The following is a 25,532-nucleotide window of genomic DNA, read 5'->3' as shown; positions in this document are numbered from 1 at the left end:
ATGTCCATTGATCTGTCTTTAGTGGTACAGTTGACATTAAGGTTCTTTAAGAACACATAGAAACTCCAGCATTGCATAGGTAGGATAGAGGCACACAATGACTTCAGGAGCACGCATTGTTTTAGATTTGTTCTGATGAACAATCTATTCTTCTCCATGGCAAATCTGTTGTGATTTCCAGCTGCACATTTCCCTGTATTGTTCACGTCACTTGGGTTTTACTAACTGATAACTTGGCTATAATTTGTAATCCTAATATGAACCCTGTTGCTATCTCACCTGCATTTCATAGACATCCTTTCTAAACCATGTCCTAAGTATACACTTTGTGATGCTACCATTTATCTGTCAAATAATTAACATCCATAGCTGCTTATTCTTGACCCAACTTGGAACATCCCTTCTGTTTAATAGTTCCAAATTATCCCTTAACTTTTCTACAACCCAATTCCCACATTCCTATTCTGTTGTCTCTTTTGACATATCTATCCCAGCTTTCACATTTGTATCATTTTTTTTTCTTCAGTACAAGCATAATCTTCTTAATTTGTTGTGTTAGTTTTCTCAACCTTGTATCTACATTTCTGATATCCAGAATACTGACCGTCACAATGACCATGCCTGGATCTACTTCAACTCCATTTTAACACCTGGTTACATAATACTTTGATTCCATGGATTCCTATAATCTATTGATATCAGCCATAAATGGATTGAGCTTCCATGGTCTTTTGTGATAATCAATTCCAAAGATTCGCACGCTTCTGAGTGAAGAAATTTCTCCCGACTTCAGTCATAAATGTTTAGTCCCCATTACCTGAAATTGTGTTCCCTATTCTAGACTTGATGGCCAAGGAATACAACCTCTCAGCATCTACTCTGTCTGGGCACTTTTAGGAATATTATGGTTCAGTGAAAATTTGCAATTCATACATTATAATTCATTCCACTTCATCATTCCTTTGCTTAAGCCCCATCAGTGTATGGCTTCAAGAAGGGCAACAGGGATAAGCCAGGTAGTAACAGGACAGTGAATCAAATATCAATATTTAGGGAAGCTATTGAAAAAGAATTTTGACAGACAGGATTAGTCTACACTTGGGAAGAGAGGGTTTAATCAAAGGTAACATGGCTTCATTAGGGGGATATCCTGAATGACCAATTGGATTGATGTTTTCAAGAGGTAACAAAAGGCATTGAGGGCAGTGTAGTTGTAATCTTCATGGACTTCACAAAGGCTTTCAACAAGGTCCCATGTGGAAGGCTCATCCAAAATGTTAGAGCCATGGGATCTGAAGCAAGTTGGCAAATTGGATCCAAAACTGGTTTGGTAATAGGAGACAGAAGGTGATGGTGGATGATTGTTTTAGTGGAAACCTTTGACCAGTGGTGTACCACAGGGATTGGTGCTGGGAACCTTACTGTTTGTTAAATATATCTGAAAATGAATATAGGTAGAATGATCAGTAAGTTTGTAGATAACATGAAAATTGATGGTATTGTTGATTGCGTGGAGGACCGTTGTAGGCTACATAATGATTTTGATCAGTTGGTAAGATGTGAAGAACGATGGCAGATGAAAATTAATTTTGAAAGTATGCAAGGTGATAAATTTTTGGAGGACTGATTAGGGTAGGACATGCCCAATGAATGGTAGTGCCTATTGAGAATGGAGGAAGAGAGGGACCTTGATATACAAGCCTAGGAATTCCTGACGTGGCAGCATAAGGTGGTGACGAAGGCATATGGAATAGTTTCCTCCATACCCTGGGGTATAGAATATAAGGAATAATCAATCTGCTGGAAGGACTCAATGGGTCAAGCAGCATGTGGGAGGAAAGGAACTGTCAACATTTTGGGTCGAAACCCTGCCCCAGGACCAAGAGTGGAGAGACGAGATGGCCAGCATAAAGAGGAGAAGGTGCATGGTGAGAAAGGATTCCGTGATTGGTGGACTGGTGCAAGATGATGGGCAGGTAGTGCCCAGGTAGCGGAGCAGAGCGGGTGTAGAGTTGGAAGGCAGTGGCAGGTGAATGATAGATGCAGACAGAGAGAGAGAGGAAAAAGGTTGGGGGGGGGAACAGATGGAGCAAGGTGGCTGGAGGGGAATGTGAAGATAGGAGACTGCTGCTAGAGGGAGATGAGGAGGGGATGGGGGGTAACCTGTGTGTGAAGTGGGTAATTGGAACAACAGAGGGAAGGGGATGAAAATGGGTGAAGGGAGGGTCGGGGGGGGTTGGGATTGGGATGTGGGAAAGGGGATGAAAATAGGAGGACCGGAGGATTGGAAGTGGGGGGGGGGGGGGGGAGTGGGGTTACCTTAATTGGAAAACTCAATATTCATGCCATTGGGTTGTAGACTATCCAGGCAGAATATAAGGTGTTGTTCCTCCAGTTTGTGTTGGGCTTCTTCCTGGCAGTAGATAAGGCCAAGGATGGACGGTCTGTGTGGGAATGGGAAGGGTTGTTGAAATAGTCTGCAACTGGGATCTCGGAGCAGGTTAGTTATTGTACAACTTTATAACACATTGGTTCAGCCGCATCTGGTACAATTTGACACTATGAAGATCTGACAGCACTGGAGAGTGTGCAGAGGAAATTCACCAGGATGTGACCGAGGATAGTGTTTCAATTATGAGGACTGGAAAAGTGTTTGTTTCCCTTGGAATGAAATAGTTTGAGGGGGGAACCTAATAGACATATACAAAATTTTGAGGAACATTCATGTGTGTCTAAAAGTAGAGCGCATAGGTTAGCTTAGGTTTAAGATAAGGGGTAAAAGGTTTAAAGAAAGTTGAAGGAAGAACTTTTTTCACCCAGAGGGCAGAGGGTGGTTAGAATCTTAAATGCCTACTTAAGAAGTATTTAGGTGAGTACTTGAATCGCCAAGGTATAAAAGGCTGCAGACAAGGTGCTGGTAAATGGGATTAGTTTAGATGGGTACTTAATGTGTGGTATGGACACAGTGGCCAAAGAGCTTGCTTCTGTGCAATGTGACTCTTCGATATTATGCCAATAATTGACTGCGCTGCAGAAGCAATAGCAGAATCAGTCAGGTTTATTATCACTGACGTGTGTCTTGAAATTTGTTGTTTTGCGGCAGCAGTACAGTGCCGTAAGACATAAAAATTACTATAAGTTACAAAAATAAATAAATAGTGCAAAAGAGGAATAATGAGGTAGTGTTCATGGACCGTTCAGAAATCTGATGGCAGAGGGAAAGAAGCTGTTCCTAAAACGTTGAGTGTGGCTCTTCAGGCTCCTGTACCTCCTCCCTGATGGTAATAACGTGAAGAGGGTATATCCTGGGTGGTGAGGGTCCTTAATGATGAATACTGCCTTCTTGAGGCACCACCTCTTGTCCTCGATGACAGGGAGGGTTGTGCCTGTGATGGAGCTGGCTGAGTCTCTAACACTCTGCAGTCTCTTTCGATCCTGCACGTTGCAGACACTATATCCGCCGGCGATGTAACCAGTCAGAATGCTCTCCACCATACATCTGTAGGAATTTGTAGAGTCTTTGGTGACATACCAAATCTCCTCAAACTCCCAATGAAGTAGAGCGCTGACATGCCTCCTTCGTGATTGCATCAATATGTTGGGCCCAAGATAGATATCTGAGATGTTGATGCCCAGGAACTTGAAGCTGCCCACCCTTTCCACCACTGACCCTTGAATGAAGACTGGTGTGTGTTCTACCGACTTCTCCTTCCTGAAGTCCACAATCAATTCCTTGGTCTTTTTGGTCAGCATTGTGCTGTGAAGCTTCAACTCATGATTAACTCATCTACACTATATGTCATGTTTTGTATTTGAAGTCAAACTTTGAACTGTTGGGTCAGCACAATCTCTGCTGTTTGTGATATTTAAATGACCTGGATGAAAACTTAGATGGGTGGATTAGTAAGTTTTCGGACAATACAAAGATTGATGGTGTTGTGGATAGCGTAGAAGACTGCCAAAGGATACAGATAGATCAATTGCAGATATGGGCGGAGAAATGGCAGATGGAGTTTAACCCGGCCAAATGTGAAGTGTTGCACTTCGAGAAATCAAATGTAAAGAACAGTACGCTGTATATGGGAAGACCCTGAACAATGTTGATGTGCAGAGGGATCTTGGGATCCAACTCCATAGCTACACGGGTTGATAGGGTGGTAAAGAAGGTGTATGGCATGCTTGCTTTTACTAATCGAGGAATTGATTTCAAGAGTCAGGAAATTATGTTGCAGCTTTATGAAATTCTAGTTAAACTGCATCTGGAGTACTGCATTCAATTCTGGTCGCCCCATTACAGGAAGGATGTGGAGACTTTGGAGAGGGTGCAGAAGAAGTTTGGCAGAAGAAGATGCTGCCTGGATTAGAGGACATGTGCTATAAGCAGAAGTTATTTTCTCTGGAGCGGTGGAGGCTGAGGAGAGATCTGATAGAGATTTATAAGATTATGAGAGGTATAGATAGAGTAAACAGCCAGTATCTTTTTCCTAGGGTTGAAGTGCCAGAGGGCATGCATTTAAGGTGAGGGGGGTAAGTTCAAAGGAGATGTGCAGGACAAGTTTTTTTTACACAGAGTGGTGAGTGCCTGGAATGAGCTGCCAGGGGTGGTGGTGGAGGCAAATAGGATAGAGGTGTTCAAGAGGCTCTTAGGTAGGCACATGAATGTGCAGAAAATGGAGGGATATGAACATTATATAGGCAGAAGGGATCCGTTTAGTTGGGCATTTGATTACTAATTTAGTTAGTTTGGTACAACATCGTGGGCCCGAAGGGCCTGTTCCTGTGCTGTATTGTTCTATGTTCATAATTGGGGAAATGTTTAACATTATGTTGTGGCTGCCCATCAGCATTTTCTCATCGTGTGGAACATAGATTTGCCATTGCTGGTGGGACATCCCTGGAGGGTCTTTCCATTTTGTCACAGTTGATCTTCAAATTGTAGAGTTGTACAGCACAGCAACAGGCAAATCCACCCTCTCCATGCTGACCATTAAGTACCCATCTTTGTTAATCCCATTTACCAGCACTTGGTCTGTCACCTTCCGTGCCTTGGCGATTCAGTTGTTCATCCAGATCCTTTGTAACTGTTGTGTACTTGCCTTCACCACCCTTCGGCAGTGCATTCCAGATCACAACCTCCCTCGGGATGATTTTTTTTCTCAGATTCCCTCTAACCCTCTTACTTCTCAGCTTAAACCTATTTCTGCCACTCATAACTTTGTATACATCTATCGTTTGTGGGAAAACTACAATCATAGCAAATCCAGAGTGTCTAGAATTTGAATTATTAGTATCTTGAAATTATGGCACAGGAGAGCAGCTTGACTCAGTTGAGTCTGTCGTCCAGCATTCCATCAGTCTCATTGCCACGAGTGCCCATCCAATTCACTTTTAAGGACACTGATTTCCAGCACCCCTACAGGCAGTAAGTTCCAGATCATCACTACCATTTGCATATTTTGGCCCAAATTCTAAATCTTTGCCCCAGTCTTTGAACTATCCCAAAATTAGAACAATTTTTGCTGTCTAAATCAGTCATGAATTTATACACACCTATAAATTTCTCAGCCTTTCGCTCCAACAAGATGACCCCAGCTTCTTCAGTTTAACATTGCAGCTGAAATATCTCACACTTTCAACCCTTTTAGTAAATCTTTTCTGCACCCTATCTCAGACCTTCAAGAAACTGCAGAGAGTTGTGGACACAGCCCAGCGCATTATGGACACCAGCATCCCCTCCTTGGATCTGGCTTTACCTATCGCTGTCTTGGTGAAGCAGCCAGCATAATCAAAGACCCCACCCAACCAGGACATTCTCTCTTCTCTCCTCTTCCATCGGGGAGAAGATATAGGAGCCTGAAGGCACGTACCACCAGACTTAAGGACAGCTTCTACCCCATTGTGATAAGACTATTGAACAGTTCCCTTATTCAATGAGATGGACCTTATTGCACTGCACTTTCTCTGTAGCTGTGACACTTTACTCTACTGTTATTGTTTTTACCTGTACTACATCAATGCACTCTGTACTGACTCAATGTAACTGCACTGTGTAATGAATTGACCTGTACGATCGGTTTGTAAGACAAGCTTTTCACTGTACCTCGTTACAAGTGACGATAATAAACCAATACCAATCCTTCCTAAAGTTAGGTGAAGAATTAGAGTGGAATTGAATGTAAAAGTAGGGAGGTTATTCTTCCAATTATATAGGGTACTTAAGGAAGGGTGTAAAAGCATAGGAAGCAGTTCAGAGAAGGTGTACTGGATTGATTCCTAGAATGGGTGGGTTATCTTGTGAGGAAAAACTGGATTGGCAAGACTTGTAACCAAATTCTGATGAATGAGAGGCGATGATTGAAACGTACAAGGTCCTGAGGGGTCTTGGCAGGGTACATGTGGAACAGATGTTTCCTCTTGAGAAAGTCTTGAATCAAGGGTCACTGTTAATAAAGTGTTGTCCACTTAAGACAGATGAACCAATATTTTTTTTAAATGAGAATCATGGGTCTTTGGAACTCTCTTCCTCAAAGGGCAACGGAAGCAGTATTTGAATTAGAACAGTTAGATCGATACTTGACAGCAAGGACAGTGAAAGGTTACCAGGATAGTTGGAATGTGGAGTTGAGATCACAGTCAGATCAGCCATGATCTTATTGAATGGTGACACAGGATCAAGGTGGCTGAGTGGGATGCTTCTGCTCTTAACTTTTATGTTTATCTGGACATAATAGTATGGATACTGCCAAACTATGTTTTTTTTGCCCCAAGTTCATTGTTTCTTCCTTAACTTTAACCAAGTATAACCAACAGTTCTTGTGCATAAGTACACTTTCAGTCTGTAACCATAAGGAAGGGAAAACGCTAGTGCCTATGTACAGCTAAGCAATTTTTAGGAAGTAACAGAATACCTTGATCCAAAAGTGGAGGAAACAAGAGCGCTAATAAGAATTGAAATGGCAACAGATGTCATGTGATTGAACCTTCAGGAATATAGCCAGTTACTGTAGACAAAACAACAAATGACATTCAGAAGTGGACAAGCTATTAATCTCAATGTTTTCCAAGAACTTGCTCTACAGAAATTGACTGTTGTGTGTCCCTATGTTTTACAGAAATTATACTTCAGTAAGTTGTTTTGTGGTGATTGTTGGACTGATGACAAATGCAAATAATCATTTACTCCTCTGCTCTTTCCCTGGAGGTATTTGTTTTCCAACTTTGTGTGCTGCTTTTGACATAGCATTATTTCATTTTTACAGATCATACATTGCAAACAGGGTCACAGATAAACTGACTCCTATTCACGATCTGATCTTCTGCTGCCGCTCAGGATCGGCAGCTGACACCCAGGCAATTGCAGATGCAGTGACTTATCAGCTCGGCTTCCACAGGTCTGTCTGATCAAATGTTATTCATGTGCAGTAGGAAATGAGACATTATTTGTTAAGATCTTCTGTGAAAATTTACTGATAAAGATTTTCAATTAGATCAAAAGATCACCCTGACCTCCTGTACAAACTTGATCAGTATGGATTTTAGGCAATTTCCCTTCCATTCTTTAATCATTATGTAAAGGGTCAATGAGTGTGATGCCCAGAATAGGTTCTGCTGAATAAAGAGGAGCTTTCTCTGTATCCAACCTGTCCCCAGGCTCTCGCTACCTGTTTGTGTTGTGTGCTTTCATGGAAGTTGTGGTGCCTGATGCTGTAGCACATTTTTTATTCCTCCACTTCACTTTCTTCGCAGCATTGAACTTGATGAACTTCCGCTGGTGCAGACTGCTGCCAATTTGTTCAAAGACATGTGTTATAAATACCGGGAGGAGCTGATGGCTGGGATCATCGTCGCTGGGTGGGACAGAAGAAATGGTGGACAGGTAAAGATTTTAGGGATTTCAATTGCGAACCCAGTGCCTCACTGATTTCAAGAATTTGGTTTATGAGGCCTCAGTCTGATGGAATAGGAGAATAAAGTAATTCTTTTTCCCTGAATCTCCAAGTGACCATATTTAACTTCCTAGTTATCAGTTCTTTTACATTGGTCTCGCTTTCAGTTTAATTGGGAGTCCCTTCAGAACCTTTCTGTCCTACCCACATTATTGATGCTGTCCCAGTTAAAATTACAGGTAAATGTGGAAAACTATCTTCCTATTTTGTTTTCTGGTGTCCATCCATCAAAGTCTTGCCCGGTACAGTAGAAAATTCACATTGACCTCCACAAGATCCTGAACTCTGCTTAGCCCATCTCAAGTAGTGAGCAGATCAAGAGAATGTTGCCCCTTGCCTAGTCACAGAACTTTGGTATTGCAGTCCAGTCTCATTTCATTGCAGCAGTTTTTGATCGTTGACATTCATTGACTTCAGCCAGTGATAATTCTGCAGCTGACATATCAGCACAAAGCTGATCTTTCCTATGCATGGGAAGAGCATTTTTATACCAGCCAAGGGTACTCTGCAGTGGGGTAACAGTAGGGCAAACACAGAGGTCTTAATTATGGATGAGTGTGCCCCTATTTGGAATTTGCAAGCTTCCTGATGATGTTTTAGGCACTTGTTTTTCATCTCATCTTCTCAATGTGGCTTTTATAAGAAAGAGTGTAGTTCAGGTTACTGCAAGAAAAATTGTAGTTACTTTGTGATGGGAAGCTAACTACTGAGGCCACGCGCTGGGTGTGGGTCATTACCTTGGTAAACGTCTGAGATGATCCAGTCACTGACAAATGAGGAGTTGAGGTCAGCAATGATCACGTTAAGTGCAGGGTAGGCTTGAGAGGCCAGGTGCCTACTCATCCTACTTTCTTGTGTTCGAGTTTTACCTCTCTCCTGTCATTGTCAGATGGTATATGGTGAGACTATCATTTGCCCAATGTAGAACCAGGATGATTTTCTTTCCATTTAAATCAACGAAAAGGAAATAGTGCATACTCTCTGGAGGCCGGGCAACTGGGTCTACCAGATTATCATGCAGGTCACTTGGGTGTAAACTCACCCTCATTAGTTCTTTACGTGCGGTTTTTCCTCACTCAGGGCATCATTCTTCACTTTGTGAGCATCACCAGATTCTGGTGGTATAAGAGATCAGCCAGGTCACATTACTGTCATCATCATCTCATGTCATGATAGAAGAGTGTATTCTTTGAAGTCATTTTTTCTCAATTTGGCAAAATCTAGACCCACAAATATAATCTAGCCCAGGATTATTTGACTGTACATCGACTGACAAAACCTAGATCCTCAAACTCATCAGTACAGAACAGAAGTAGCTAAAAGTGATAAATCTATAACCCAACAGTCAATTCTGTTTAAAGGATAATTAGTAAGTTACAGCACAAGTGCATGCAGCTGAAAGACATTCTGGATTGAGGTAACCATGGTCCATATTAAAACACAAAAAAAGTCACAGTCTTGTTTTCAAATCCCTCATTGTCTTCATGCCTTCCTACCTCTACTTCCACTCCAAAAGTGCCAAGATCTGAAAGATTTTTAAGGGTAGCACAGTGGCACAGCTAATAGAGCTGCTGCCTCTCAACTTCAGCAACCTGGATTCAATCCTGGCCTCCTGAATTGCACACCATCTGCTTAACAGGTTCTTATGCAGAAGCTCATATAAGAGATTCTATGATTAACAGCATGTGATCTCCACAATTGGCAATGAGTGTTGGTTAAGTGTTTGTATAAGATGAAAGAGGAGACAACTGTAGAGATGTTAAATAATGATAAATGTCCCTATTGTATCAGCCTCTACCACCGCCCCGACAGTGTATTCTAGGCATCCACCACTCTGTGTAAAAAAAACCTCCTTTGACATCTCCCCTAAACTTTCCTCCACTTTCCCTAAACAGATGTCCTCTGGTATTGGTCTTCGCCACCCTGGGAAAAAGGTGCTGGCTGTTCACTCTATATATGCCTCTCATAATCGTATACACCTCTATCAAGTTGCCTCTCATCCTCCTGTGCTCCAAAGAGAAAAGCCGTAGCTTGCTCAACCTTTTCTCATAAGACATCCAGGCAGCATCCTAGTAAATCTCCCCTGCGTCCTTTCTAAAGCTTCCACATTCTTTCTGTAATGAAGCGACCAGAATTAAACACAGTACTCTAAGTGTGGTCTAACCGGAGTTTTATAGAGCTGCAACATTACCTTGCAGCTCTTGAACTCAGTCCCCTGATTGATGAAGGCCAGCACACCATATGCCTTCTTAACCACACTATCAACTTGTGCAGTGACTTTGAGGGATCTATGGACTTGGACCCCAAGATTCCTCTGTTCCTCCACACTGGTAAGAATCCTGCCATTAACCTTGTATTCTGCCTTCAAGTTTGATCTTCCAGTGTATCACTTACATAGAGTTGGGACGTTATAACATAGAACAGTACAGCACAATGCAGGCCCTTCGGCCCACAATGTTGTGCTGACCTTTAAACCTCGCCTAAGACTATCTAACCCCTTCCTCCTATATATGCCTCCATTTTAAATTCCTCCCTATGCTTATCTAGTAATCTCTTGAATTTGACCAATGTACCTGCCTCCACCACTGCCACAGGCAGCGCATTCCATGTCCCAACCACTCTCTGGGTAAAAAAACCTTCCTCTGATATCTCCCTTGAACTTCCCACCCATTACTTTAAAGCCATGCCCTCTTGTATTGAGCATTGGTGCCCTGGGAAAGAGGTGCTGGCTGTCCCCTCTATTCCTCTTAATATTTTGTACACCTCTATCAAGTCTCCTCTCGTCATCCTCCAATCCAAAGAGTAAAGCCCTAGCTCCCTTAGTCTCTCCTCATAATGCATACTCTCTGGATATTCTCTCTGCATATTCACACTTTTCTGGATTGAACTCCATCTGCCACTTCTCTGCCCAACTCTGCATTGTGTCTATGTCCTGCTGTAATCTACAGCAACCCTCTACACAACACCACCACCATGTCATCTGCAAACTTACTAACCCACCCTTCCACTTCCTCATCCAAGTCATTTATATAAATCACAAAGAACAAGGGTCCCAGAACAGATCCCTGCAGAACACCTCTAGTCACCAACATCCATGCAGAATATGCTCCACCTACTACCACCCTCTGCCTTCTATGGGCAAGCTAACTCTGAATCCACGCAGCCAAGTTTCCATGGATTCCATGCCTCATGACTTTCTGGATGAGCCTACCATGGGGAACCTTGTCAAAGCCTTAGTAAAATCCATATACTCCACATCCACCGCTATACCTTTGTCAGTTTGTTTTATCACCTCCTCCAAAAACTCAATTAGGCTCATGAGGCATGACCTGCCCCTCACAAAGCCATGCTGACTACCCCTAATAAAACTATGCTTCTCCAAGTACTCGTAAATCCTGTCCCTAAGAATCACTGGTCTATAATTCCCAGGATTATCCCCATTACCTTTCTTGAACAATGGAACAACATTTGCCATCCTCCAGTCCTCTGTGCCGCTCCTGTGGCCAGGGAGGATGCAAAGATCATTGTTAAAGCCCCAGCAATCTTACCTCGCTTCCCATAGTAACCTAGGGTATGTCCTGTCCGGCTCTGGGGACTTATCTATTCTAATGTTTTTCAAAAGCTCCAACACTGCCTCTTTCTTATCCTCGACGTGCTCCAGCACATTAGCCTGTTCTACGCTGACCTCACATTCATTAAAGTCCCTCTCCCCATTGAACACTGAAGCAAAGTATTCATTAAGCACTTCCCCTACCTCCTCCACATTCAGGCACATTTCCCCCCTTTATCCTTAAACGGTCCTACCCTCACTCTTGTCATTCTCATGTCCCCTTCTAGCTCTCCTAAGACCTTAAGCTCCTTCCTGGCTACCTTATAATGTTCCACCTCTCTTGTAAACCATGGTTCATTTACCTTACCATCTTTCTCGGTGGGACAAACCTATCTAGAATCCCATGCAAGTGGTCCCTAAACAACCTCCATATTTCTGCTGTGTATTTTCCTGAGAACATCTGTTCCCAATTTATGCTCCCAAATTCCTGCCTAATACCATCGTAATTAGCCCTCCTCCAAGTAAATACTTTCCCATATCATCTGCTCCTGTCCTTATCCATGGCTATGCTAAAAGTCAGGGAATTGTGGTCACTATCTCTGAATTGCTCGCCCACTGAGAGGTCTGTCACCTGACCAGGTTCATTCCCTTCTACTGGATCCAGTATGGCCTCTCCTCTGGTCAGCCTGTTCATGAACTGTGTCAGTAATTTCCTGGACGGACCTGACAAATTCTGCCCCATCTAAACCTTTTGCACTGAGGTGCTGCCAATCAAAATTAGGGAACTTCAAGTCACCTATGACAACAACCCTGTTATTCTAGCACCTTTCCAAAATCTGCCTACTTACCTGCTCCTCGGCGTCCTGGTTGCTATTGGAGGACCTATAGAATACTCCCAATAGAGTCAATGCTCCTTTCCTGTTTCTGACTTCCACCCACACTGACTCAGTAGACAATTCCTCCACAACATCCTCCCTTTCTGCAGCTGTGATATTATCACTGATTAGCAATGCCACTCCCCCCCTCCCCCCCATTTACCTCCCACCCTATCCCCTTTGAAACATCTAAACCCCAGAACATCAAGCAGCCAATCCTATCCTTGTGACAGCCAAGTCTCTGTAATGGCTACAACATTGTAATTCCATGTACTGATCCATGCTCCAAGTTCATCACCCTTATTCTTAAAACTTCTCACATTAAACACATTTCAACCCATCCAATTGACTGCATTTATGCCCTATCCACTGTCTATCCTCCTTCACAGTCTCTCTGCATATTACATTTACCTTTACACCAACTGCTCCATCATCTAATCAAACACTCTGGTTACCATCCCCCTGCCAACCTGGTTTAAACCTGCCCACAAGGACATTGGTCCCTCTCGAGTTAACAGGTATTACATTGAAATATGTTAAATCTTCAGCACACAACAGGACATAGGCTACCTGTTTTTTCAATGTCCTCCCTCATGTTTATCCAGATTTCCCTTAAATGCACCTGCTAGTCAGTTCAAGTTCTGAGGGAGCAAATTCCATATTCTCACCACTTTGAGTGTAGAGGAGGACATAGCAGACTTCCAGCATCTGTAGGAATTCGATTTTCATTTACTGACTTTAAATCTGTGCTCTGTATTTGTTGATTCCGGTTAGGGCAGGGGATGCTCCTGAGAGCTGCTCTCCTCCCTGACGATGTGGTAGCACAAGAGAGATTGATCTGACACACAACAGACTGCAGATCCTGGAAAATGGAACAAAAAACAAACAGCTGGAGGAACTCTGTCAGGCAGCTGTGGAGGGTGAAGGATGTTTGACGTTTCGGTAGAAGGGAGATGGCCAGTATAAAGAGGTGAGGAGGAGGGGTAAAGCAGAGGCTGACAGGTGATAGGTTGAATGTGGTCGAAGAGCAGAAGAAATCATAGAGGGGGAGCAGTGAGAGAGGGATTTGCAGAATTCCTATCGAAGAGAGGAGGAAAACATTTTCAAAAGTGTACAAACCTAGAAGAGACTTTGCAGTGGAATATTGAAATGGAGATACAAGAGACTGCAGATGTTGGAATCTGAAGCCAAAAGCAAAACTGCTGGAGAAGCTCAGTGGCCCAGCAAGCATCTGTGGACGCGAGGGGATAAGTCAATGTTTCGGGTTGAGATCATGGCATCAGGACTGGGTGTAGAGAGGAGATAGCCAATATAAAGAGGTTAGAGGAAGGGATGAGGCAGGGCTGGCAGACAATAGGTGGAACGTGGTCAAAGAGCAGTAGAAACCACGGAGAGGAATTGATCTGATCTGTTGGTGCATTGGTTGTGTGATTTAATAGCTCTGTTCTTTTGGATACTGCTATGGGCCTTTCATATTATAGGAATAATGTGATAGCACTGGAGACTGTAGGATATTTAAGGTTATGTTTTGGGGCTGGCAATAATTAGCAGTGAGGAACTATTGGCCAGTTTGGGTTATTTTCTTTGGAGCAATAACCCAACCTAAAATTGACAGTGATGTAACAAAGACCAACTACACTGACCAGAGTCAATAAAGTAATTGGAGGACTGATTAAAATGGAGTTGAAAAGAGATTTTTTTAGTTTGGTCTATGTAGGAATCTGGAACTTGTAGTCTGAAAAAGTATCATAGAGATGTACAGTACTGAAACAGTTTCTTTGGCTCACTGTGTCCATGCCATCTGTCAAGTACCCATCTATAGTAATCCCATTTACCAGCACTTGGTCCATAGCCTCCCAAGCATTTGTGATTCAAGTGCTAATCCAGGTACTTTTTAAATGTGAGAGTACACGCTTCCACTACTTTCTCAGGCAATGCTTCTAGATTGCAACCACCTTTTGCGTGAAATTTATTTTCTCCAGATAACCTCTAACCGTCTTATTCCTCCCCATAAACCTATACCTTTTGGTTTTAGACATCTTGTTATGGAGAAAAGTTTCTCACTATCCAACCTTTCTATGCCCCTCATAATTTTTACATCCCTCTATCAATCCCCCTCAACCACTCCAAAGAAAGAAAGCAAGCAGCCTATCCAGTCTCTCCTAACTGAAATATTCCATCTCAGTAAATCTCTGCACCCTCTCCAGTGGTCTTACAGTAGCATGGTGACTAGAACTGTGTACAATATTCCAGCTGTGGCCTTGCCAAAGTTCTGTAAAGTTATTCCATGTCCCAGCTAATGAAGGCCAGCATCCTATATGCTGCCTTCAACACCCCACCTATCTCTGCTGCCATTTTTGGGGATCTGTGCACTTGCACACCGAGATCTGTCTGATCTTCAATGCCCTGTAGGGCCCCACCATTGATGGTATATGTCCTATCCTTATTAAACCTCCCAGAATGCATCACCTCCTACTTACCAGGATTAAATTCCATCTGCCATTTCTCTCTCCATGTTACCAACTGATCAATAGCATTCTGTAACCCAAGACCAACCTCCTCACTTTCAACAAAACCACCAATTTTCATATCATCTACAAATGTACTGATCACACCTCCTGCATTCATATATAAACTGTTAAAGTTTATGACAAATTGTAAGGGTCCCACTACCAATCCCTGTGCCCTGTGTTATATCCCCGTCCAAAGGCTTACAATCACAAAATCAAACCTTCATCACTCTCTGTCTCCTAATATCAAACCTACTTTTGATCCAATTTGTTAACATGCCTTTGGACCTCACATACACTACGTCAACCACACTGCCCTCATCAATATCAAGCAAAAAACAAATTGCTGGAGGAACTCAGTGGGTTAGGCAGCATGTGTGGAGGGTGAGGGATGGTGGGTGTTTAGGGTTGAGACCCTGATCCAGTATCTGCAGTCTTTTGCACCCTCAAAGAACCTAGTCAAGTTTGTTAGATAGGATCTCCAATCAACAAAGTTGTGCTGACTACTTCTGATCAACTCATGGCTTTCCACACTTGCTGTCCTCCCTCAGGGACCAGCTATCTCCTGCCTTGCCTCCTGTACCTGTCTGGGATACATCTCACCAGGTCCTGGGGATTTATCACTTTTATGGTCACTAAGATGTCTGATACTTCCTCCATTTTGATGTTAATGAATATCCATATCGCCCTTCCTGAAATCTGGAACTACAATGTCTAGCAGCAGAAACCCTCATCACATTTGATAATGAGAACAGGGTGGTAGACATTTTTTATATGGACATTAGCAAGGCTAAAGGCTAAACTGATACCTTTCAAGATGGTGCCAGAGAGGGGCAACATTCTGTGTGCAGGTCCGAAGGGAATTATAAAATACTCCAGTTTACGACTACTACAGCTGGAATCTGCAGCCACAGAGACTGCAGTAAGTAACGTTGTTTCAAGTCATTTAAAAAAACTAGCGATCTTAAGAACGGACAGACTCGGGACCCCAGACCACTCCAGGAGAGAGTGCAAGCAGCTGGAAGCTCGGAGAACGTCTCCATTGTCTGAGGAAAGGTGGCTGCGGGCCAGGGCTGCAGGTAAAACTGAAACACAGGGTCCCAAGGCTGCCCCAGCAACCCCCCCCCCTCCCCCCCACCACCATCCTCCTGGCTAATGTACAGTCTCTGGGGGGTAAAAAAAGTTGAAGACTTCAGAGCAAGACTGCTGTGCCAGAGGGACATCAGGGACTGTTGTGTACTCTGCTTCACAGAGACATGGCTCAGCCCCAGCACTCCAGACACATCACTGCAGCCCTAGGTCTTCAGCATCCACAGCATGGACCGGATGGCAGCATCAGGTAAAGGCAGAGTTGGTGGTGTTTGCTTCATGATTAACTCATTGTGGTGCACAGATGTGGCGGTTCTGTCTCAGTCCTGCTTTCATGACCTGGAACACATGGTCAAGTGTCATCCGTTCTACCTGCCAAGGGAATTCTCTGCTGTCATCCTGGCAGTGGTGTACAATCCACCTTCGGCAGATGTCAAGCTGGCACTGGAGGAGCTGAGCGCCGTGATTAACAGTCACTAGACAGTGCACCCTGAGCCTTCCCAATCATCACGGAGGACTTCAACCAGGCCAGCTTGGAGAAGTTTCTGACCACCTACCACTAACATGTCACCTGCAGGACCAGAGGAGCCAACGCACTCGATCACCACCATCAAGAACGCTTACCGTGCCATCGCAAGCCCACACTTTGGTAAGTCTGATCACCTGGCTATATATGTACTTCTACTCCTGGCATCAGTGATGAGGACAGTGAAAGTATCGTCAAGGGAGGTGGAGGAGCATTTACAGGACTGCTTTGAATTGGTGTACTGGACCTTATTGAGGGATTCATCTTCGGATCTGAATAAATATGTCACGGCCATCACCAACTTCATCAAGACCTGCGTGGATGAGTGTGTGCCTTTGAGAACATACCAAGTCTTTCCAAACCAGAAACCCTGGATGAACCAGGAGATCTGCAGTCTGCTGAGGGCTAGATCTGCGGCGTTCAAGAACGGCGATCCAGAACCCTACAAGAAGTCCAGGTATAATCTACGGAAGGCCATCGTGAGAGCGAAAAGGCAATTCCGTGTTAAGTTAGAAACACAATTGGGCTCATGATGTCTGTGGCAGACTTTGCATGCCATTACTTCCTGTAAGGCGAAACCTAACAGCCCTAACAGCATAAAAGTCAGCAATGCTTCACTCCCTGATGAGCTTAATGCCTTTTCATGCATGCTTTGAAAGGCACAATAACACACCTGTGTGAATCCCCACAGCATCTGACGACCCTGTGTCTCAGATCTTGTGTCTTGTTGGCTGTTAACTGAACATCTTTCAAGAGGGTGAACCCTCGCAAGACATCAGGCACTGATGATGTACCTGGCTGGGTACTGAAAACCTGTGCAGACCAACTGGCTGGAGTATTCAAGGACATCTTCAAACTCTCACTGCTGCGGTTGGAGATTCCCACCTGCTTCAAAAGGGTACCAATCATACCAGTGCCCAAGAAGATCAAGATATGCTGCCTCAATGACTATCACCTAGTAGCACTCATATCTACTGTGATGAAGTGCTTCAAGAGAAACAAAGGACTGCAGATGCTGGAATCTAGATGAAAAACACGATGATGCTGGAGGAACTCAGCAGGCCAGGCAACATCCATGGAGAAAAGCAGGTAGTCAATGTTTCTGGTCAGGACCTTTCTTCAGGACTGAAGATAGGAAAAGGGGAAGTCCAATGTATAGAAGAGAAAAGCAGAGCAGTGGTAGGTGGACAAAAGAGGGGAGGCAGTGTGGGCACAAGGTAGTGATAGGTAGATGCAGGTAAGAGATAGTGATAGGCAGGTGCGGGGGAGGAGGGGAGAGTAGATCCACCAGGGGATGGGTCAAAGGTAAGGAGAGAGAGGAGAAAAAGAAGGTAGAAAAGAAGAAGCTAGGAAAGGGACGAAGAGAAGAAGCATGATGTTGGGGGGGGTTACCTAAAGTGGGAGAATTCAATGTTCATGCCGTTAGGCTGAGAGGTTGGTCATGGCTAGAATTAACTCCTGCCTGAGCAAGGACCTGGACCCGCTGCAATTTACCTACCGCCACAACAGGTCTAGAGCGGATGCCATCTCACTGGCTCTCTGCTCGGCTTAGAAGCACCTAGACAACAGCAAAACATGCGTCAGGCTGCTGTTTATCGATTATAGCTCGGCGTTCAACACTATCATCCCTTCAGTACTAATTGACAAAATTCAAAGCCTGGGACTCTGTACCTCCCTCTGCAACTGGATCCTTGACCTCCTTATTCGGAGACCACAGTCAGTGCGGATCAGTAACAACATCTCCTCATTGCCAATCAACACAGGTGCACCTCAAGGATGCGTGCTTAGCCCACAGCTCTACTCTCTTTACACTCATGATTGTGTGGCTAGGCACAGCTCAAATTCGCTGATGACACCACCGTTGTTGGTAAAATCTCAGATGGCGACAAGGAGGCTTACAGGAGTGAAATCGGCTGGTTGAGTGGTGTCACAACAACAACCTCGCACTCAACGTCAGAAAGACCAAGGAATTGATTGTGGACTTCAGGAAGGGGAAGTCTGGAGAACACACACCAGTCCTCATTGAGGGGTCAGCAGTGGAAAAGGTGAGCAGCTTTAAGTTCCTGGATATGAATATAATGTGCCCAACACATTGATGCAATCAAGAAGGTGGCACGCCAGTGGCTCTACTTCATTAGGAGTTTAAGGAGATTTGGTATGTCACCAAAGACTCTTGCAAATTTCCTTGGATGTATGGTGAAGAGCATTCTGACTGGTTGCATCATCATCGGTATGGAGGCTCCAATGCGCAGGATCAAAAGAGGCTGCAGAGGGTTATAGACTCAGCCAACTCCATCAAGGGCACAACCCTCCCCGCCATTGAGGACATCTTCAAGAGGCAGTCTTTCAAGAAGGTGGCATCCATCATTAAGGACCCTCAACATTTGGGACATGCCCGCCGGGTTACTACCATTAGGAGGAGATACTGGATCCTGAAGACCCACACTCAACTTTTTAGGAACAACTTCTTCCCCTCTGCCATCAGATTTCTGAATGATCAATGAATCCATGAACTTGTAACATTGTTATTCCTCTTTTTGCACTTTTTTTTTGTAACTTAGTAATTTTTATGTCTTGCACTGTACTGCTGCCACAAAACAACAAATTTCACAACATATGTCAGTGATAATAAACCTGATTCTGGCATTTGACGAGGTCCCACGTGGTAGGCTAGTACAGAAAATTAGATCACGTGGGCTTCAGGGTTAGCTAGCCAATTAGATACAAAATTGGCTTGGTGGAAGGAGACTGAGGGTCATAGTGGAGAGTTGTTATTCAGACTAGTGACCAGTGGTGTGCACAGGGATCGGTGCTGGGCCTACTGTTGTTTGTCATCTATATTAACAATTTGGATGACAATGTTGTTAACGTGATTAGTAAGTTTGCGGATGACACCAAAATTGGTTGTGTAGTGGACAGTGAAGGAGGTTATCTAAGATTACAACAGGATGAAGTGAGGAGGTGGCCAAGGAATAGCAGATGGAAATTAACTCTGACATGTATGAGGTGTTGTATTTTGCTAAGTTAAACCATGGAATTGGAATTGGTTTATTATTGTAACATGTACCGAGGTACAGTGGAAAGCTTGTCTTGCATACCGTTCATACAGATCAATTCATTACACAGTCCATTGAAGCAGTAGAAGGTAAAACAATACAGAAGTCAGAATTAAGTGTACAGCTACAGAGAAAATGCAATGCAGGTAGACAATAAAGGTGCAAGGTCGTAATGAGGTAGATTGTGAGGTCAAGGGTCCATCTTATCATACCAGAGAGCTGTTCAGTAGTCTTACAACAGCAGGATAGAAGCTGTCCTGGAGTCTGGTGGTATGTGCTTTCAGGCCTTTATATCTTCTGTGCGATGGGAGAGGAGAGAAGAGAGAATGTCTGGGGTGCTTTAGTGAGGCAGCAAGAAGTATAGACATGATGGAGGTGGAGCTGGTTTCTGTGATGTGCTGAGCTGTGTCCACAACTCTCTGCGGTTTCTTGTGGTCACGGGCAAAGCAGTTGCCATACCAAGCCGTGATGCATCCAGACAGGATGCTTTCTGTGCTGCATCGATGAAAAATTGGTAAGGGTCAATGGGGACTTGTCAAATTTCTTTAGTGTCCTGAGGAAGTAGAGCCACTGGTGAGCTTTCTTGGCCGTGGTGTCTACGCAGTTGGACCAGGACAGGCTAGGAAATTGGAAGCTCTCAACCCTCTCGACCTCAGCACTGTTGATTTATACAGGAGCATGTGCACTGCCCCTCCTTCCTGAAGTCAGTGACCAGCTCTCTTGTTTTGCTGACATTTAAGGAAAGGTTGTTGTCATGACACCATGTTATTAAGCTCTCTATCTCCTTCCTGTACTGCAATTCATCATTTTTTTGAGATACGGCCCACTACAGTGATATCATCTGCAAACTTGTAGATGAAGTTAGAGCAGAATCTGGCCACGCAGTCACAAGTGTATAGGGAGTAGAGTAGGGAGCTGAGGACCCAGCCTTATAGAACACCAGTGTTGAGAATAATCATGGCGGAGGTGTTGCTGCCTATCCTTTGCTGATTGCAGTTTGTTGGTCAGGATGTCAAGGATCCAGTTGCAGAGGGAGGTGTTGAGTCCCAGGTCTCGGAGTTTGATAATGAGTTTGTTTGGAATTATAGTATTGAAGGCAGAGCTGTAATCAATAAACAATAATCTAACATAGGTGTCTTTACTGTCCAGATGCTCCAGAGATGAGTGTAGGGCCTGGGAGATGGTGTCCGCCGTAGACCTGTTTTCAGCGGTAGGTGAATTGCAGTGGGTAGAGGTTGTTTGGGAGGCTGGAGTTAATGCGTGCCGTGACCAGCCTCTTGAAGCTCTTCATGGTGGTGCATGTCAGAGCCGCCAGGCAGTAGTCATTAAGGCACATTACCTTGTTTTTAGGTACTGGGATGATAATGGTGGTCTTAAAGCAGGTGGGATCCTCAGGTTGAAGCAGGGAGAGTTTAAAAATGTCTGCAAATAACCCCAGCAGCTGATCTGCACAAGATCTAAAGACACAGCCAGGAAGATCATCCAGGTCAGATGCTACTGCGGGTTCACTCTCTAGAAAACTGATCTTGTGTCTGCAACAGTGACTACGGGTTCAGGTGCATTGGAGGGTGTCTTGGCGGGTGGTGACATACCAGTCCCCTTCCATTCAAAACATGTATAGAATTCATTAAGCACATCGGGAAGGGATGCACTTTTGTCGGCAATGCTGCCCATCTTCGTTTTGTAGCCTGTTATAATGTAGCCCTGCCACAACTGACGGCTGTCTGGGACTCTATTTTGGACTGGTATTGCCTCTGATAGCTTTACGGAGGTCGTATCTCGATTTCTTGTATAGGTCAGGGTCATCTGATTTGAATGCTACAGTCCTAGACTTCAGTAGGGAGTGGATCTGCTGGTTCATCCATGGTTTTCAGTTTGGGAATTCCTTGATTGTCCTCTTTGGTACACAGTCCTCAACACACTTGCTGATAAAGTCCGTGACATACTCATCGAGACTGGCAGCTGAGTGACATACTCATCAAGGCTGGCAGCTGAGTCTTTGAATAGGGACCAGTCTACCGACTCAAAGCAGTCGCATAGAAGCTCATATGTTTTCTCAGACCAGCATTGTACGACTTTCTGTACTGCCCATTGGCATCTTTGATGGTTGTATAGCAATGGTCAAGAGTGTTTGGGCCTGGTGGGACAGGAGACATGCTTAATGGTATTCTGGTAACACACTCTTGAAGTTGGCCTGGTTGAAGTCACAAGCAATGAAGAGGGCTAAGAGTATCCCATTTCAAGGCTGTTGACCACAGAGTATAGTTCATGAGTTCTGGCTTCACGTCTGTCTGGGGTGGAATGTAGACTGCTGTCAGGATAGCTGAAGTGAACTCCCGTGGCAGGGGATATGGGCGACACTTCACAGTTAGAATACTCCAAGCTGGGTGAGCAGGAACTCGCCATGTCATCATGTTCAGGCACCACAAGGTGTTGATTAAGAAGCAGACCCCTCAACCTCTAACTTTGCCCGATGAATTAAGAAGCCCTCGGGTTGCACGGCGTAGTCATGGCAAGCAGGTGTCAGCCACGTTTCGGTGAGACATAGCACACAGCAGTCCCTCAGTTCTCTTTGGTAGGTTAGTCTTGCCCTTAGTTCATCAACTTTGTTCTCAATGGCCTGGATGTTAGCTAGTAGTATGCTGGGGAGGGGAGTCTTGAAACCACGCTGATTCAGCCTCACCTGCAGCCCAGCCTTCTTACCACGCTTCCGAGGTAAGTGGCTGCGTCTGTTCGGACTTGAAAGTCCTGGAGTGAAGCCACCTGGACTGGAGGGTAGGTAACTGCTTAAGGACAGACCTGGAGTGGATTCAGCTGGCCTGTGAGGCAAGTTGTTCCCATACAGGTCTGAAGGTTCTGAAGAGAAGTGGGCTTCTAGGCGAGCCTCTGCAAAAGGAGTTGGCCTCGGGTGCTCTGTAGGGTTGGGCTTCTGATCCAAAGGGGCTCGGGCATCGGGATTTGCACAGTAAATGGTAGGGCCTTAAGAAGTGTTGTAGAACAGAGAGACCTAGGGGTACAGGTACATAGTTCCCTGAAAGTGGCAACATAGGTAGACTGGTGAAGAAGGCATTTGGCAGGCTGGCCTTCATTGGGCATTAAGTATAGGAGTTGGGTTGTCATGTTGCTACTACATAAGTTGTTGGTGAGACCCACTTGGAGTATTGTGTGCAGTTAGAGTCATAGAGTGATACCGCTTGAAAACAGGCCCTTTGGCCCAACTTATTCATGCTGACCATAGTGCCTACCAAGCTAGTCCCATTTACCCGCGTTTGGATCATATCCCTCTACGCCCCTCCTATCCACATACTTATACAAATGACTTTTGAGTGTTGTTATTGTACCTGCCTCAACCACTTTCACTGGCAGCTCACTACATATATGCACCACCCTCTGAGTGAAGAAGTTGTCCCTCGGGTCCCTTTTAAATCTTTCACCTCTCACCTTAAACCTATGTTATAGTTCTGATGAAGGATGTTACTAGGACCAGAGAGCTTGAGTTATAAGGATCGGCTGGGACCTTTTCCTTGGACCGAAGAAGGTTTGAGGGGTGTCATTATTGGAGGTATATAAAATCATAGATGAACCTTGACCATCCACCCTATCGATGCTATGTAATGTAGAGGTGTCTAAAACTGGAGAATATAGATTTACGATGATGGGAGGGGGGGAGGATTTAAAGTGGATCTGAGGGGCAACTTTTTCCACACACAGGGTGGTGGATATATGGAGCGAGCTGCCAGAGGAAGCTGTAGAGGTGGGTGCAATTACAATGTTTAAAAGACATTTAGACAGGTACATGGATAGAAAAGGTTTGGATCGTTATGGACCAAACACAAGCAGATGGGACCAGCTCCTATACACATCTTGGTAAGGATGGACGCGTTGGGCCGAAGGGCCTTTTTCCATGCTGTATAACTCTGTGACTATTTAAGAAGGTCTGGATAAGCATAACAGGGCAAGTTTAGCACAAGATCTTCAAAGAGGGTTGAGGCCGAACAGCTCATCTTTTAGGACCAAGATAAGGATATATTTCTTCATGTAGAAAGTAGCAAACATCTGGAATTCACTGCCACAGAAGGCTGAATTTATTTGAGAAGGAGATACATAAATTCCTAGATGCAAAAGGCATCGAGGAGTATGGGGAGAGTGTGGGATTGTGGTATTAAAATAGGAGGTCAGATATGAGGGTGAATGGCAGAATTGACTCAAATGGTTAAATGGCCTACTCTTGCTTCTGTTTTCTTTGTTTCTAAGTTTCTTTGGCCGTAACAGACACAGTGGATTGAATGGTCACCAGTGCAGTGAATTTTCAGCAGTTGCTAAAGGTCTGAGGTACTTTGCACGATCCCACTCTTGATTTGAATGAATGTTTTGGAGCATTGGAGAAGAATTAATAATGTTTATGATTCTAGGTATACACAGTCCCAATGGGTGGGATGATGGTGCAGCAGCCATTCTCAATTGGTGGCTCTGGAAGTACCTATATATATGGTTATGTTGACTCCACCTACAAACCCGGAATGACAAAAGAGGAGTGCTTGGACTTCACAGCAAATGGCAAGTATACACTGAGTGCTGAACATCTTTTGCAGTATCTGATAAGTGGGAGGAGTTTAAAAGTGAGGTGGTAAAAGTTCAGAGTCAGCATTTCCCTGTAAGGATAAAAAGCAAAGATGGTAAGTTCAGGAAACTGGTTTGATCAGGAAAAAGGAAGAAGCATATATCATAGTGCCGACCTGAGCTAGTTCCATTTGCCTGTGTTTGGCCCATTTCCCTCTAAACCTCTCCCTGGATTCCATGCGATCTAACCTTCCAGACCAGCTGACCATGTGGAACCTTATCAAAGGCCTTACGGAAGTCCATGTTTAGTTATCTTGGCAGAAATTGTTTGTGAAAAAGATTTTTGATAAGCTCTATTTAAATGGTATAGCACTCAGTGAATGGCAAGTTGTGTGTGGTGTCTTGACAAAAGTTAGTCCCTTAAGGAACAGCAAGTTTTTACTTTAATGCGGTTTGTGATTTAAAACTTCAATTTGTGTTTCAGCTATTGCACTTGCGATGGATCGTGATGGTTCAAGTGGTGGGGTGATTCGTCTCGCAGCCATCACTCAGAAAGGAGTTGAACGCAAGGTTGTCTCGGGAAGCCAACTACCTTGCTTTGCTTCAGCTTGAAGATGGAGCAATTCAGCTCTGTCATTTTGCATTGCACCCGAATAGTCCTGCTGCTGAAAAATGTAATTTCAAGACTCTGACTTGGCAATGCACAGTGTTAGTCAATGTTTCAGACCGCGACTTGTAAAATGTCACAAATAAAATTGCGGAAATGAGAATATGTTGACTGAAATCTGGTCTTGTCTAGGTTCACTTCATTGCAACAATCTTGTACACCTTCAACCCTTTGTCTCCCAATTGTACCAACCAATCTTATGCTCTAAACAAAAAGATATCTGCCAGAGGAGCTCAGTGGGTCGAGCAGCATCTGTGGGAGGGAAACCCTGCATCAGGATTCATCAATAATTCCTCTCCCCATCACCCCCAAATGCTGATTTGACCCACTGAGCTCCTCCAACAGTTTAATTTTTGCTCCAGATTCCAGCATCTGCAGTCTCTTGTGGCTCCAGTCTTCTGCTCAAGCTGGTGAACAAGTTGAACAGCAGGAGGCGCTTTTAGTCCCCTGCAACTCTTCTGCTGTTTGTCTGCCTGGCTTCTGTGTCTCTTTAACACCCTTGTCCAACACATTTTAGTTTTGACATTTACAATTTAAATCTTCACTTCTTTTGCACAAGGAAGGTCCTTGTTAGAAGTTTATCCTCTGGCCTGGACTCTCCTTGCTCTGTGCATTTTTCTTTTCACCATCTACCTTATGAACTCCAATATTAGGCAGCTCGATTAGATCCTCCTGTGCTGTGATGAATTAGCATGACACCCTATCAGAGGCAAAAATCAGAGATAGTTCCCGATAGATCTAAAATCCTTTATC

General features: G+C 44.2%; 1 protein-coding gene across 2 annotated transcripts in view; it reads left to right on the top strand.

Moving 5' to 3' along the window:
• The window catches only part of psmb6 (proteasome 20S subunit beta 6), a 34,760-nt gene extending 9,878 nt beyond the window's left edge, over positions 1 to 24,882 (top strand). The window contains exons 3-7 of one of the 2 annotated variants that reach the window (XM_052044795.1): positions 7,260 to 7,391; positions 7,747 to 7,876; positions 16,548 to 16,619; positions 23,965 to 24,109; positions 24,597 to 24,882. In XM_052044795.1, coding sequence (XP_051900755.1) covers positions 7,260 to 7,391; positions 7,747 to 7,876; positions 16,548 to 16,619; positions 23,965 to 24,109; positions 24,597 to 24,724 — 607 coding nt within the window. In that variant the 3' untranslated portion in view covers positions 24,725 to 24,882. The remainder of the gene's footprint in view (positions 1 to 7,259; positions 7,392 to 7,746; positions 7,877 to 16,547; positions 16,620 to 23,964; positions 24,110 to 24,596) is intronic. The other variant, XM_052044796.1, reaches the window with a different exon arrangement.
• The last annotated feature ends 650 nt before the right edge of the window (positions 24,883 to 25,532 follow it).

Source organism: Pristis pectinata, chromosome 37 (genome assembly GCF_009764475.1).
Source record: "Pristis pectinata isolate sPriPec2 chromosome 37, sPriPec2.1.pri, whole genome shotgun sequence".
In the NCBI taxonomy this organism is placed as follows: Eukaryota; Metazoa; Chordata; class Chondrichthyes; order Rhinopristiformes; family Pristidae; genus Pristis; species Pristis pectinata.
This window is presented reverse-complemented; position numbering and strand designations above follow the sequence as displayed.